Source organism: Pelodiscus sinensis, chromosome 27 (assembly GCF_052426305.1).
Source record: "Pelodiscus sinensis isolate ZL-2025 chromosome 27, ASM5242630v1, whole genome shotgun sequence".
Classification (NCBI taxonomy): Eukaryota; Metazoa; Chordata; order Testudines; family Trionychidae; genus Pelodiscus; species Pelodiscus sinensis.
The window spans coordinates 16,522,448-16,538,145 of NC_143078.1; the positions used below are offsets into that span (position 1 = coordinate 16,522,448).

The following is a 15,698-nucleotide window of genomic DNA, read 5'->3' on the forward strand; positions in this document are numbered from 1 at the left end:
CAGCCATCTCAGCCTGAACTCAGTGGGGAGCAGTGACAAGAGTAGACTCACTGAGCTGTACCGCAGACTGCCTGTACCTCACTCTGCCCTGCAAGAAGGGATCAGCTCCTTGCTTCGTTGCCTCCTTACACCGGCACAGACTCTTGAAGCAGGCAGATCCCATTAACTTCTGAGGGCCCAGAACTGTAGGCGGCCAGCTGGCAGCACCAAACCCACCAGGGATCCTAGGGAAAGTTCAGTGTAACAACTGCTCTGACAAGCTCTACTGCAATAGGACTGGAGCAAGCCAGAGAGATTTTCTTCCTTGCCAAGCATAGACAGTGCTTTGAAGGCAGGCAAGTGAGCACAGGACCTGAAAGCTTCTTTGGGGCACCCTCTAGAATTCAATGGCCCCTGCAGGGAATCCCATATTCAAAGGCCCCTGCAGGCAACCCTAGACATTTGCAGAGTACTACCAGTGAGTGGAGAGATTTCTTCTGAAGAAGTCACCTTTGCACACTCAGTGAAACCAGACCCCTTTCACCCTGGGTCAGAGATCACAGCAGCAGTGAACTTGCCTCAGCGTATTGCAAGAGCAGTCCGCATGAAACAAAAACCAATCGTTGTTTGCTTACCTGCCTGTCTTCAGGAGACTGTTGCCCCTGTGTTAGAGAACCTCTATCAATCAGAGGCCCTGGAGCTATTACGATTCCCCCAGCAGATAAGTACACTGTAGGGGAGGTTTTCAGTGGTATCTGAGGCAGACCCTGAAGACATTACGTCAGTGGGAATATTCTTTCACTGTAAAAGAAGTTGTATTCAAGAGACACAGGCCCATTGACACTGCGAAGGCCAGCCCCACATCAGCAACTATATTCTCTACAGAATGTATTTGAGATTAAGAAAATCCATGTATTACACAGCGTATACAAGAGCAGGCACACACACGCGCCTATCACCATACAAGTCTCCCGTGACAAGATGCTTTAAGAGGGGAATGAATTAAATTTCACAGAAACTCAATTCTGAGAGATGATTCAGCCTCCCCATCCTAGAGGCAGGGAAGACGTGGCTCCAGGAAGGCGTGGCTTCTCCTTACAAGTTCATTCTAAAAATGAATGACATTTAAGCCTGCTGTGGTAGGTTCTTGGGTGCTGAGGAAGAAGTTCCTGCTCCCGCACTCTGAGCTCAGCTTGGCACTTTAATCATGTGCCCCCGTACTTTAGTGCCCGACGATTAATGTGGCCTTTGGGCTGCCTTGTGTAATAAGACAAAGGTGGGGACTGCCCAGCTCAGAGAGCGTGTTAAAGGGGATGCTGTCAAACTGGCTTGGCCCAACGTTTACCAACAAATGAGGGCACCGGCTGTTAAGACTGTCAGGATTAGAATCTTCCTTACCAACTCCCTCCCCTTCACGGGAGAGGGTGCTACAACCCTGGTTTTGCACTTTTCCTGCAGACACACAAGAGCCACCCTGCACACTGGATTGCTGTGCAGTTATGAACATGCAGGCTATCTGCTCTGTGTGGCCTTTGCATGAGACTGTTCCCTTACCACACAGAACAGAGCAGAGAGCATCGGGGTGACCCAGTGGGTACTTACGTCCTGGGCACACCAAGCAGAACAGGGTTCAGCAGGGGTAATTTCAGGCCATGAGACTTTGACAAGAGACCTTCCCCAGGATGGCAAGAGGCAGCTCAAAAGGAACAGCACTGCTAGTACCCTCCAAAAGGATTTAGCTCCTGGGCAGCTGTAGACATTTTAAAATCTACTTTGCTTTAAAAAAAAAAAAAAAAAAAAAATCTGCCTGGAAGTAGGTAAACGTGGTTTCAAAGTAGGTAAGTGTTGGGCCTAAGCCGCTGGCCAATCCAATGGGAGATGCAGGTTTAACGTGCTGCAGTGCCAACAGAGGAACTGCAGACGTCTCCACTCTGGTCTAACCCGATGGGTAAGCCTTCAGAATCTTCACATCATCTGCTGGGCGATCCTGAGCATTTGTCTCCACCATGCCCACTCTGTTCACCATCCCGATCCCTTGGCAAACACGGCCAAAGATAGTGTGCTTCCCATCCAGCCACTGGGTTGGTGCCAAGGTAATAAAGAACTGACTGCCATTCGTGTCTGGGCCTGCGTTAGCCATTGCGAGGATTCCTGCACCTTTGTAAAAAAGAATACGAGTTAGTAACCTGCCCTTCAAGTGCATGTGAAGCCAGCTAAAACCAAACCAATTTAAAAACCGATCACTCTCTTCCTAAGCCAATTACTTCTAGTAGGAACCAAGGATCCAGTCATGTGGCTTAATTAGCAGGATCAAATCAAACATGAATTTAAATACAGCAAATAGATTCTTGGTTACTCTCTACTCAAATGAAACATCCTTTGTGGGCTCAGTTAGGGTGGTTTTGAGCCAATGAGGGTTCCAGATTTGTTTCCAGAAAGACTCCAGTGCATTGTCACTCCAATAGAAACAGAACAGGCCCGAGAGACCTCAGATGCAAGGGCTCCAAGAGCTGAATTATACTGTAAGCATAGTATAGCCACTGGCGGCTGATGGGGCAGGCAAACTGAGCCCATGCCCTGGGCACCGTAGCCAGGGGTCTCCACTAGGAATGTTAAATTGTGTTTAATCAGCTAATTGAGTGGTCGATGGAATTTCCATCAACTACTTGATTAGTCGACAACATGGGGAAACTGCAGAGTCACTGTGGGGTTAGAGCCTGGCCCGGGAGCTCACCCCGCTGTTCTGCCTTTTAAGTGGATTAAGAGCCTGGCAGCTCTTAATCGATTTAAAAAGCAGAGGTACAGCCGGGGGACCCGGCACGAGCCAGGACAGCGGAGTCCCAAGCTCGCGTTCAGTCCCACACTGCACCGCTGCCTCCCCTGCAAAAAAGCGTCCGTGCCAATCTAGACCCGCTTTTCTGCAAAAAAGCCCCGATCGCCATTTTCACGATTGGGGCTTTTTTGCGGAAAACAAATCTCAGCTGTCTACACTGGCCCTTTTGCGCAAAATCATGCCAGTCTAGACGTAGCCTCTGTGTCTTCTTTTCATTCTGCCACCCCCTGCTCTGAAGTTTAAACCCAGATGCCAAAGATCTCCTTTGGACTTTCCTTTCCTTCCTTCCCCAGCACAAATCAGCAGTAGATGTGTGCTTAGAGGAGGGAGACACACATGTACAACCTGGCTGGGAAGGAGAGAAACTTAAAAAAAAAAAAAGGGGGGGGGGGGTTGCTCCAGCCCATGATTAATACCATGCCTATGTCAACAGGGAACAGACACTAAAAGAAAGAAAATAAAAAAGGGAAGGGAGGAAAATGTACCGGCACAAAAAAAGCAGCAACTGGGGGCTGCAGAATGTAAGGGAGGAAGGAATCCCTTAGCCGAGAAAAAAGGCTGACTTGCTCTTGACAAGCCTGGAATAGCTGAAAACTTATTTAGGGAAAAGTGACATGATTTTTTTCCCCTTGTGGATCTAAGTATCTCCATTGTTGTCTCTCTAGTTGGAAGCTTCAGGGGGTAGCTGAGTTAGTCTGTACAGGATAAACTAAAAAAAAAACAACATGGTCTGGTAGCACTTTATAGACTAACAAAACATGTCAAATGGGATATGAAAATATCAAAGGGAAAAACAAGTAAGCAGAACTGGCAATCTGTAAGCACCTGAAGACTGGCTAGTTAAAAAGATGAAGATAAGGATCAAATGACAGCAGTAGATAGGAAGGGTACAAACAAGAATCTACACAGACAAATTGCTGTTTATCAACCTAACATTCAATAAAGATGCAATGTCCCAGCCATCTCTCTTCTCGATTGAGGCCACCAGCATGAGAATTGAACTTGTGGATGAATAGTACAGGCAGTCCCCGGGTTACGTACAAGATAGGGACTGTAGGTTTGTACTTAAGTCGAATTTGTACTTAAGTCGGAACTGGCATCCAGATTCAGCCGCTGCTGAAACTGACCAGCGGCTGACTACAGGAAGCCCGAGGCAGAGTTTCTCTGCCCTGGGCTTCCTGGAATCAGCTGCTGATCAGTTTCAACAGCAGCTGAATCTGGATGCCTGGGACAGAGCAGCTGGGGCGCTGCTGGGTAGGTCTCCGCAGCGCCGCACCTCAGCGCTGCGGGGACCAACCCGGCAGCACCCCAGGTGCTCTACCCCAGGTGTCCCCAAGTCAGCCGCTGCTGAAACTGATCAGCAGCCGATTCCAGGAAGCCTGGGGCAGAGCAACTCTGCCTCGGGCTTCCTGTAGTCAGCTGCTGGTCAGTTTCAGCAGCGGCTGACTTGGGGACGCCTGGGGCAGAGCAGCTGGGGTGCTGCCGGGTTGGTCCAGTAGCGCCAAGGAGCGGCGCTGCGGGAGCAACTGGCAGCACCCCAGCTGCTCTGCCCCAGGAGTCCTGAGAAAAGCCTGGTCTGCTGGGGGGGGGGGGGGGGGGGGGGAGGGGGAAGGGGCGCACTAGCTGCACCGCCCCCCCTCCCCCCACAGCAGACCATGGAGACGCGAGCGGCGGGACCAAGACGCGCCACGGTCCCGCCGCCCGGGTCCTCCGCAGCTTCGCTCTGTGTCTCCCTGGTCTGCTGGCCCCCCCCCAGCAGACCAGGGAGACGCGGAGCAGCTTTCCTCGCCCTGGAGGACCTCGGCGTGTCTGGACGGTCCCGCCGCCCGCATCCTCCGGGGCGAGAAAAGCACGGTTCGTAAGTGCGGATCTGACATAAGTCAGATCCGCGTAACTCGGGGACTGCCTGTAATTCCAACACCTCTCTGTGTATTTGACTTGTAGAATTGGATTGTGATAAGACAGCCACCTGGAGAACTTTTAAAGAGTGATTAGGTAGACTGAGGTGCTCTCCAACAGGTTTCTGTACGCTCCCTTTACGTACAGCTGATTTGTGTCCATTGATTCTTTCCCTTCGGGACTCTTCAGTTTGTCCAATATGGGCAGTGGGGCACTGCTGGAATAGATCAAATTACTGGATGTGCAATTGAATGATCCTCTGATTTGGTAGCTTATGTTGTTGGTTCCACTAATGAATTCGCTTGTATAGATATGTGGGCAGAGTTGGCACCTCAGCTGATTGCAGGGCTGGGTTCCTGGATGTTTATGATGTGGTTGTGTAGCATGGTGACCAGAAAGAATTCATTTCAGGTTGGGGGGTTGTCAGTAAGTGACAACAGGCTTTTCCCTAAAGGCCTCAGAATGAGGGATCATTTTCCAAGATGGATTACAGGTTGTGTATAATGCGTTGGAGGGGTCTGAGTTGTGGACTGTATGATTCTATCTGCCATTTAGCACAAGCTGTTCTGCTGCTGTTAGACCACTGATTAACTATCTTTAGGAAGAGACTACTTAGCTGAAAACAGGATAGTTGCAGCATCATTTTGCAGGTTTCAGGGTCACAGCTTCTCAATTCCATTTGTTGAAGGAAGAGAGCTACCATGTCATTGTTTATTCATCTGCATGGGACCCTAGTCGGTTAATTTTTCACTTCCTGACCACAATCTCTTTAATGCTTCACTTGTCATTAAGAACTACCAAGCCTGCAGCACTCACGCCACCCATACTCCCAATGACTTCTGTATAAGGACTGTGAGACTGAGCCCTGAACTGGTGCTCTGCCCAACCTGCACGGTTAACACAACACAAATACCCACACAAGTCCATCAAATGGCACTTACCTGTAAATTTTAGTTCTGGATGAAGTTCATCTTCAAACTGCTTCCCATAGATGGATGCGCCCCCTCTGCCTGCCCATTGGAGAAAAGCAGATATGTCAATACAGAAAGCCATGGCAGACATTCAGGGCCACTCTCATTGTAGGGATTGTCACATGAAAGTCATATGTGCGTCCTGCAGCTTAGCAGGCCTAGGATGGAAGTTTCCATCCCTGCTGTACCCAGCTTAGCATAACCTGGGACCCTGCAAGCCCAAACAGCAGCTGGGTTTTATCAGCTCTAACCTGTGCCTTGAGCTGGGAAACTACTGAGCAGTAAATAAGTTTGACCTTGGTCTCAGCCCATAAAAATGATAAGAATGGCATTGAGCCAGGGACGTGCACACCCAGTAAACAGAGTATAAAACCTGCCCGCCCTTTTGTGAGTTCCACCAGAGACCTTTTCCCTTGGAAGGTGCCCTGGGTCCCCTAGCTGGAGCCACATCCACTCCAGCTTGGTGCAAGGTGACCGGAATGGAACTCCCTGCAGACCTGAAGGGGCGTAAGCATTTCTAAGTGCCTGTTGCTCATGTATATGTATTGCTTTGCCTATGCTAATTATTTGGATTAGTTTGCAGTAGTTGTGTATTTGCCAGTATTAAGGCTGTAATAGTAGTGACGTAGTAAAATTAATAAAAGCAACTATCTATCCCTAATCGACTCTGTCTTTAAGCAAATCCACAATCCTATTGAGCCCTGCCCCTGTGAGCGTCTGGGCTGTCCGCTGCCCGCGCATTCCGCCGCTTTGCTCCCCATCCCTCTGGTCTGCAGACCAGGGGGACGGGGAGCAAAGCAGAGCAAAGCGGCTGAACGCGCGGGCAGCGGACAGCCCAGACACGTCTGGGCTGTCCGCTGCCCGCATGCTCCGCTGCTTTTCTTCCTCTCCCTGGTCTGCTGGAGAGCAGGGAGAGGGCCCCGTTCGTAACTGCGGATCCGACATAAGTCGGATCCGCGTAACTCGGGGACTGCCTGTAGTTTGTGTTGCCTGTCCCTGTACCTTTTCCAATTCCAATATACTACTTCACTAGCAGGGTAGTAAAGCACTGGAATAGGTTGCCTAGGGAGATGATGGAATCTCCATTCTTCAGTGTTTTAGGCAGGTAAGGCACTCTATTTGAGTGTTTCTCGACCTTTTTTTATAAAGTACCCCCTTTAAAAAATGAAAAATTATAAGTACCCATAGTACCAGACACACATTTGTTTAAAAAACTTAGGGCAATGAAAGTTTTGGGTGTAATAATAAAGCGCTGTAAAACTTGAAACAAAAATTCAGTTTTCTCCAAATTTCAGTTGTGTTGATGTACCCCCCCCAGACTTCTCTCGAGTACCCTTAAGGGTACTCATACCACTGGTTGAGAAACACAGCTCTATTCTACTCACCTAAGTTGTGCCTCATCATCTGTCCTGCTGCTTATGCCCAGGTGAGCTGGGCATCCTGTATATACTCTACACCAGCGGTCTTCAACCTTTTTACACCCAAGATCACTTTTTAAATGACAGAACAAGCCAAGATCTACCTCCCCATCCTTCCCCCAGGACTCCACCCCTTTCTTGAAGCCCCGCCCTACCCTCTCTATTCTCCTCTGCTCCATCACTTGCTATCCCCAACCCTTATACTGCTGCTTTTTTACTGCCAATTCTTCTGTAGGAAGAGGTTTTTCCAACATTTGGCCTGTCTAGACATTTGGCCCCTGGGAGTGACGCACAGCTGCAGGACTTCTGTCCACCCCACGGGAAGCTGCCACTACCTCCATTGTCGCTGGAGGTAGGTAGTGGGGCTTCTTGGGGGTGGAGGGAAATGGAGGATCCGGAATGCCTTGCGATCGACTGGTTGAGGCCTCGTGATTGATCAGCTGATCGCGATCAACGGGTTGGTGACCGCAGCTCTACATGCAGACTAAAGTATAGATGTACCATGATGTGGTTGAGGTCACACAAGTAATATTAATAGGAGCAGAGAGTTAGTTGAACGTGGTTTTCTCCAAATCCCGTTTTTGCATCCTAAACACTAGGCCAGTGGTCACCAACCAGTAGATCACGATCTACTGGTAGATCTTGGAGCCTTCTGACAGGTGATCCTGACAGGTTTGATCGGGAGGCTGTCAAATGCTGGCACTTCATCTGTCCCTCTCAGCACTGCTGTGCTGCTCCTGCCTTTGCCTTGGAGCTGCCCCCAGTCCCAGTAGCCTCTTGCACAAGAAGAAGAGGAAGAGGTGCTGATGTCAGGATGCACCTCCTTCCACCCTGTACCCCTTCTCCATGAAGCAGAGAGGGGGCAGGGATGGAGAGTTTACTGGCTGCTTTTGGGAGTGATGCAAGGCCAGGGGAGGGGTGAACCTGCCTTAGCCCCCCTCCATCACCACCCAGAAGCCACCTGTGGTAAACAGCTCCCAGCTGGAGCCTGCATTCCAAACCCTGCCCCCCCCCCCGAACCTCAAACCCCTGCCCTAACCCTGAGTCCCCCTGCACCCAAACTCCCTCCCAGAGCCTGCACCCTGCAACCATCCTGCACCTCAACCTCAGCTCAGAAGCCCTGCCACACTCCGAACCCTTCAGCCCGAGATCCGAGTCCACATCCCCTTCCCCCGCACCCCAACCCTCTCCCTCCAGCCGGAGAAAAGTGAGAGGGTGGGGGGGGGGAGGAGCGAGCAGGGGGGCCGTGGAGAAGGGGCCGGAAGGAGGCGGGGCAAGGGAGTGGACCCTGGATTGCACGGACCCCGCGCTGGGCCCCGCTTCAGCGGGGAGGGGCGGGGCACGTGCCCGCGTGGCTCAGGCGCGCGCGCTCCCGACGCGGGGGGGAGGGGCGAGGCCGCCCTACCTGTCCCCGTGGGGTCGCCCCCCTGCACCATGAAGTCCTTGATGATGCGGTGGAACTTGGTGCCGTTGTAGTAGCCGCGCCGGGCCAGCTCGGCGAAGTTCTTGCAGGTCTTGGGCGCGTGTTTCCAGTAGAGCTCCAGGACGATGGTGCCCATGCTGCGGGGGGGCCACAGGGTCAGGGCGCCGCCCCGCGCCGCGCGCTCCGCCCCCGCCCCCGCCCCCGGCGCGACCCCAGCCCCGCGGCTCCTTACGTGGTCTCCATGGAGACGGCGGGGGGCTGCCAGGAGTCGGGAGGCACCGCAGCCATGCTCCTCGCGCACCGGAACACTCCGCTCAGAGCGCCGCGTGACGTACTTCCGTTAGCTCAGCCAACCGCCCCCCTCCTCTCGTGGACTAGGGCGGGGCCCCCTGGCGGCCAATGAACGCTCGGCTCTGAAACAGCCCCCGGGGGGGGGGGGGAGAGGCACCAATCAGCGCGCTGGGCGGCAACGGTGTTATTGTGACGTACAGGAGGGAGAATTCGAATTTAGCCACGCCCCTTCCACGCGGCTGTGTTTGCTGCGAGGAAGCGGCGCCTCGGGAAGGACGGAGGGTGAGTGGCGGGTGGGGGTGGGGGTGGGGCGGGGGCTAATGCATTGTAGTGGGGCCATGGGCTTGGACACAGGAGACTTGGAATGGGGGAGGGGTTGGGAGGAGGTGGGGTGGGGGGGCTGGGCTGGGGGGGCTGGGAGGAGGTGGGGTGGGGGGCTGGGCTGGGGGGGCGGGGGGAGGGGCTGGGAGGGGCTGGGCTGGGGGTGGCTGGGGGGGGGGCTGGGCTGGAGGGGGTTGGGAGGAGGGGGGGGTGGGCTGGGGGGGGTGGGGTGGGGGGGCGGTGGGGTGGGGGGGCTGGGGGAGTTGGGAGGAGGGAGGGGGGGGGCTGGGGGGTGGTTGGGGGGGAGGTGAGGTGGGGTGGCAGGGTTGGGGGGAGGTGAGGTAGGGGGGGCTGGGGTGCATAGGGATGACCCACCAATGCACCCCGGTTAATACCCTGCAATGGACCCAGAGTCTAGCTCTCCCCATTGACCCGTAGTTTTGTGTGATGTTGCCTGTGGCAAAGTGGAGGGAGGGGTTATTGTTCCCCTTCCCCTGTTTTCCTCCAGCTCAGCTGGGAGGTTGGGCCCGAGCCTTGGACGCTGGAACTAGCTGGGGATGCACAGACTTGGCCCCTGTTTTTCCAAAGGTGTGGAGGGACTTTTAATTTCCACGGGGGCGGCCGAAGGGGAGGTTTCAATGTCCCTGCACTCAAGCACAGGAACACCAGAATTGACCCCCACTCTGACAGCGGAGAAGGGCGTAATAATTGCCCTGTGGAGGCTTGCAACGCCAGACAGCTACCAGTCCGTTGGGAATCGGTCTGGAGTGGAGAAACCTGCAATGGGGGCTGCTGTTATTCAAGTAGCTAAGGCAAACAATGCCCTTCTGCTACAGAGGGTAGTGACTCTGGAAACATGGATGGCTTTGCTGCAGTGCAGATCCCTAACTGCAGTGGGGTGATAGAGGGAATGTGCATCCCCATCTTGGCCCCCAACCATGTTGTCAAGGAGTAAATAAACAGCAAGGTGCTGTAGGCGACGGAGTATCACAGGGGCCATTTCACTGACATCAATGTGGGGTGGTTGGGAATTGTGCATGACATGTGGATCTTGAGACACTCCTGCCTATTCACAAAGCTGCAAGTTGGAACTTTTTTCCCAGACTGGAAAACTAGAATCGGAGAGGTGGAAATGGCAATATTGATGCTTGATGACCCAGCCTACGTCTTGCTTCCATGGCTTATGAAACCATATATGGGCAGCCTGGACCTCAGTAAGGAGCAGTTTAACTACAGGCTGAGCAAGTGTAGAATAGTGGTTGAATGTGCTTTCGGGCATTTAAAGGGAAGGGTTACTGATCTACTGACTAGGTTAAACCCTGACAAATGCAACATTCCCTTTATGGTGGCAGCCTGCTGTGTGCGTCATAATATTTTTAGAGCAAGGGAGAAAGTAATCTGTCAGGGTAGGGCTGTAGTAGTGTAGTCTATTAACCGATAAGCAAGAATGTACAGGTTAATGCTGTAGACTACACGCATTCTCCTCCCACCCCTTGCCAGTAATTTTTTTTTTTTTAGCAGGCAGGTCAGCAGCCCAGCTCAGTTCTGGCTTGCGATGGATCTGGGCAGCAGCACGGCGACAGGCAGCTCATCCGCAAGGGGAGCTTGTTTTTAAACTGGCTCCCCTCACAGACCAGCTCATCCCTGGCACCCTGCATTGCTGCCTCTGATACAGAGGCAGTAGCACTGTGTGGCAGGGGGCTCCTTTGGAGTGAGACAGGAGCTATGTAATAGTCGACTAACTGATAAGGATTCATGAGGTTACTCGACTATTCAATTAACTGATATTTAACATCCCTAGTAGGGGGCTGAGGCAGAGTGCCTAGCCAGAGATTTTGAGTGGCCAGACACCAGGGTAATAAGGAAAGCAAAGCATGGCGTAGTGCAATGAATAGCCAGTTTTAGGAGTCGTGCACATGCTCTCAACGAAGTGCCCTTGCATTCAGTGTGTTTGCCTGTAACACCCCCCCCCGTCCTCCTCCCCCGCAATACAAGCAATAAAGAAACTTGTTCAGTTTATGCTCCTTTATATTTTCCTGTTTTTATATATGGGTAAACTGAGGCACTGAGTCATGATGTGACTTTCCTAGGGTCTAACTTGGAATCAGCCACAAAAGCAGGAAGACTTTATTTTAAATAAAGGGTGGTGATAGTGGTGGTTTTTAACTAGATCAGTGACTTTTTTGACAGTTTAAAAAAACTCAAGAAGGTCTATTTTATTTCCTTATTTAAAGGATTGTTTGCAGACTCTCAATGGGGTCAGTTCCCAATTATCCACTCTGAACACAACTCCGGGCTTTTTGTTGTGGAGCCCTCCAATCAGGGGCATCTTATGCAGCCTGTCCATTAGCAACCAGCCAGAAGCCAGAGCAGAACTAGAAAACCAATGTAGTAAGATGCAGCAAATGGTGGAGAAGGGATTAATGTGTGAGTGAAGCTAGCACGTCTTGCCCAAGGGAGGAATAAATGTTTTATCTCTTCTTAGAAAGGGAATCCCTCACTTCTCAAGGCTAAGCTGATTTGTAAAGAGAGAGATTTGTAGCAAGAAGAAGGGGCATGAAAGAACAGACAGCTGGGGAATAGCTGTTTTTTGTGGTTCTTAAGGTGGAAATATTTAGTGTTGAGGTGATGGGGGTGTGATGTAGTGGGGGGGCTGTCTGCTCTGTAACCCGGGGTCCCCCTGCGCTGGATGTGAGATTCCCACTGATTCACCCACATGTGGATTGGCCCAGACACCTAGTCCCAGTTTGAGCAGTTAGCAGAACTCAAACCGAGGGAGAGACAAAGGAAGGGAGACAGAGAAGAACACCTGGCTGGGGGGCAGGGCCTGAGAGCGAGGCAGTTTCTGGCTGGGAAACATGAAGGGGACAGATTAAGCTGAGGGTTGAGGGGGCAATGGACCCTCTACCCCAAGGGGTCTGAGGCATCCTGGCCCTGACTCCTGTAACCACATCACGTCTGTGCTGTATCCTGGAGAAGCAATACACCTTCTCTATTTGACTGGCTGGCGGAGTCTGTTCTGGCTGCTACGGGGGTGCAGGATCAGGGGGTCCCTGACTCGCCATCACGGGAGATATCTGAGTATCCTGCTCCGACACACAGACCTGGAATGACTGTGTGGAGAGATGTTGTTCCCACAGCACACAAGCCTTTGGGAAGTAGATATGCTAGTGCTGGCAGCTGTAAAGAAAATAAGAATTGTCTGTGAATTATAATTGCCTCAGGTTTGTTGCAGTGTTTCTCAACCAGTGGTACGAGTATCCGTAGGGATACTTCAGAGACGTCTGCGGGGGAACATCAACACAACTGAATTTTTGTTTTAAGTTTTACAGCATCTTACTATTTTTGGGCTTTTTACACCCAAACATTTCATCATCCACCTGACTATGATTAAGTTGTTTAAACAAATGTGGTGCAATGGTGAAAAAAATTTTGTGTGGCTGAAAACTAAGTACTGTTTTTTTTATTTTATTTTTTTTAAGGTGTTCTTTACACAAAGTTTGAGGAAACTCTGTCCTAGAGTGTCACGGTTCCCTTCTGAGTAGAGATGTGAATGGTTAACCAGTCAGCATGATTATGATAACTGATTATGGTTAACTGAGGAGGCTGCAGGAGGCAGGGGCTGCTTCAGCTTGCTTCCCGTTTAATCAGTTAACCAGTTAAACATGAATTTTAACCAGTTAACTAATTAAATGGGAGTTTATATCTCTACTTCAGAGCCTCCCTTCCCCCAACATCTGTAGAGGCTCCAGAGCCCAGCTGTGTCTCAAACACTGGTTTTCTGCATAGAGAAGCCAGGGCTGGTGTTAGGAGGTAGCAAGCAGGGCAACTTCCCAGGGCCCCCCCTCTCACAGGGGTATCACAAAGCCAAATTGCTCAGACTTCAACCCTGGGTGGTGGGGCTCAGGGCACTGGAGCCAGGGCCATGCCATGGGGCTTTGGCTTTCTGATCTGGGCCCCAGTGATTCTAACGCTGCCCCTGCTTCATGGACCCCCCCCAACCTTGCTTGTGCCCCCTCAAGGGCTCTGGACCCCTATTTCAGAACTCCTGTCCCAAAGCATATTATGTAACCACTGTCCCAGCGCAGGGTAGGCTAAACTGTGACTTACCCCCACCCCCTTCGAACGGCACCACTCTGCTTTGAGACGGTGCTAATATAACCATAACTCTAACTCCATGTACCTGGGGCAGGGTTGGCAACGTACAGCACGTGTGCCATAAGTGGCATGCAAGATGATTTTGTGTGACATGTGCAGCATGGCTTAGGGGCTGGGCAGCCCGGCATGCGGAGCAAGCAGCATGGCCCTGCCCTGGGCTCTGTGTCCCTGGGACATGCAGCTCCCAGGAGCTAAGGGGTGATCACCCCTCCGCTGCTGTCTCCCCCCGGAGGAGGCGGGGCTGGGGCTGCTCTGCGGATTGTGGTGGCGCAGGTGGGTCACATGCTGCTGCTACCTCTGTGTGGTGCTGGGGCCCAGACTAAGCCGCAGCTGCTCCCTGTGAACAGAGAGACCCTTCCCCAGCACCCCGTTGCACCCGGCCAGGGGCTGGAAACAGCCCTGGACAGTCCCAGGCAGAGGACTGGGCTGGGGAGGGAAGTGACTGTGCTCCTGGGTCCAGAGTCCATTCTGCCACCTGTATCTTCAGAAGAGGGTGTTTAAGCTCTGTACTTCCATTGAAATCATTGGGGGGAGGGTGCCTAAATACCTTGATATATTTGTAGACCTGGGCCTACGTCCTCAAAGCGGATCTTTGATTGTGGTGAATGAGACAGCACTTAGGAACTCCGCTGTCGGCCTTGGGGTCCCAGTCACCGGGGTCTCTGAAGCTGCCTCTAGCTGTGCTTCAGCCTGGGATGGTGAAAGGTGTGGACAGAGTAAGGCAGGGCGTGTACAGCTCAGTACCCCCACCCTAACAGCTGATCCTACGCATTGAAATTGGTCAAAGGAATCCAACACAGACTACAATTGCAAAGTTCTTGGTTTGGACTTGAAGTAGTGACGGAACAAACTGGCTTAAGTCAAGTCTTTTGTTCCTTCAGATCACTCTGAGATTGTGAAGAGCTGCCAAATGGACTGCAGATTGCTCTTCAGTCGACTCTGTACCATGCCCTGGATGAGACGAGAAAGGGAAGTCGATGGAAGAGTTTCCTCTGTCGACCTCCCCACGCCCCCACCCATCATGTACCTGGAGGTGTGTAGCTTAAGTCAACTTTCTTCTGCAGTGTTAGAATATTCCCATTGGTATAAATCCACAGTCCAGAGCTGGAGCAGTAGAGAAGATGGAACAGGAAAGAAGCAAGTAGGGTGATGGTTTTCAGAGCCTCTTATATCTTCTGCCATGTGGTGGGAATCCTATTGTTCTTGCTGTGGAAAACTGCAGTCCACAAAATGAAGCTTGTCACAAGAGCAGTCAGATGGGAAATCATCTGTCCATGCATGACTCGGTTTTTTATAGGTAGAAGCTATTGCCCACATGCTGGTGAGAATGTTTCCAAAGGGTCTTCAGATGTGGATTGGCCTCTCCCGAGGGTCCCTTCTGAGTCAGTGCTTCTTGGTGGGCCATTCAGCTTAAATACAGGCAGTCCCCGGGTTACGTACAAGATAGGGACTATAGGTTTGTTCTTAAGTTGAATTTGTATGTAAGTCGGAACTGGCTCCAGATTCAGCCGGTGCTGCTGAAACTGACCAGGGGCTGACTACAGGAAGCTGGAGGCAGAATTGCTCTGCCCCCAGCTTCCTGGAATCAACCACTGATCAGTTTCAACAGCAGCTGAATCTCGAGCCTGGGACAGAACAGCTGGGCTGCCAGGTAGGTCCCTGCGGGATCAACCTGGCAGCACCCCAGCTACTCTACCCCAGGGTCCACAACAAAATCCTGGTCTGCTGGGGTGGGGGGGGGGGGTGGTGCACTAGCTGCGCCCCCCCCCCCCCCCCAGCAGACCAGGGACATGGGAAGCAAAGCCACAGCGGGGTGCTGCGCCTCTAAGGCTTTGCCAGAGCAAAGCCTCAGAGGCGCAGGACCCCTCCGCCTCCCCGGCTTTGCTCCAGGTGTCCCTGGTCTGCTGGAGATGGTCCCCAGCAGACCAGGGGCACCCGGAGCAGCTTTTCTTGCCCCGGAGGTTGAGGTGGCGGGACGCTGCACTCTGGGTGGTCCCGCTGCCTGCGAGCTCCGGGGCGAGAGAGCCCCGTTCGTAAGTGCGGATCCGACATAAGTCGGAGCCGCGTAAGTCGGGGACTGCCTGTACTCCCTTCACAATAGGCTGGCCAAATGCTTCACTGGTGCTACTAGGATTCAGATACATTGATTCGCAAGTACATAGACGTGGTCATCGCTTTGAGTACAAACATTATCCATCATATAAATAGCATAATCAAACCAGCAAACCATCACTGCTTCATAAGTATCAGAGGGATAGCCAGCTTAATCTGTCTGCAGAAACAATGAGTTCTGTGGCACCTTAAAGACTAACGGATTTATTTGGGCATAAGCTCTTCAGACATTTGACATGCCACATTAGGTATAAGATTTGTTGCATGTATATAGAACAGTGGCTGCAGTCTGG

The 15,698-nt window shown here is 52.2% G+C and overlaps 2 protein-coding genes across 7 annotated transcripts in view; one reads left to right on the forward strand and one right to left on the reverse strand.

The window, feature by feature from the left end:
* The window catches only part of PSRC1 (proline and serine rich coiled-coil 1), a 57,207-nt gene that overhangs the window by 20,994 nt on the left and 20,515 nt on the right, over positions 1–15,698 (forward strand). For 2 of the 6 annotated variants that reach the window (XR_012897913.2, XM_075910444.2), the window contains exons 1-2: positions 9,012–9,096; positions 14,175–14,326. The exons of 1 other annotated variant lie outside the window; for it this stretch is intronic. Coding sequence is in view for 1 of the 5 variants with exons in the window: in XM_075910444.2 (XP_075766559.2) it covers positions 14,271–14,326 (56 nt within the window). In the remaining 4 variants the exon portion in view is untranslated. Of the gene's footprint in view, positions 1–8,962; positions 9,097–14,174; positions 14,327–15,698 lie in introns of those variants that run through there. 3 more of the 6 variants (XM_075910446.2, XM_075910445.2, XM_075910447.2) reach the window with 3 other exon arrangements.
* PPIL1 (peptidylprolyl isomerase like 1) lies at positions 1,775–8,914 on the reverse strand. Its single transcript, XM_075910450.2, has 4 exons — positions 8,756–8,914; positions 8,506–8,660; positions 5,653–5,721; positions 1,775–2,136 (listed from the first exon to the last, which is right to left on the reverse strand). Exons 1-4 carry the CDS (start codon positions 8,809–8,811, stop codon positions 1,916–1,918), a joined length of 501 nt encoding a protein of 166 aa, XP_075766565.1. The 5' UTR covers positions 8,812–8,914; the 3' UTR covers positions 1,775–1,915.

Excerpts from the sequence above, each read along its gene's own strand:
- PPIL1 (XM_075910450.2), bottom strand. The coding sequence starts at position 8,811 with ATGGCTGCGGTGCCTCCCGACTCCTGGCAGCCCCCCGCCGTCTCCATG. Across the intron at positions 5,722-8,505 it reads GGGCGACCCCACGGGGACAG|GCAGAGGGGGCGCATCCATC; the intron begins GTAGGGCGGCCT and ends TCCAATGGGCAG. Across the intron at positions 2,137-5,652 it reads TCCAGAACTAAAATTTACAG|GTGCAGGAATCCTCGCAATG; the intron begins GTAAGTGCCATT and ends TTTTTTACAAAG.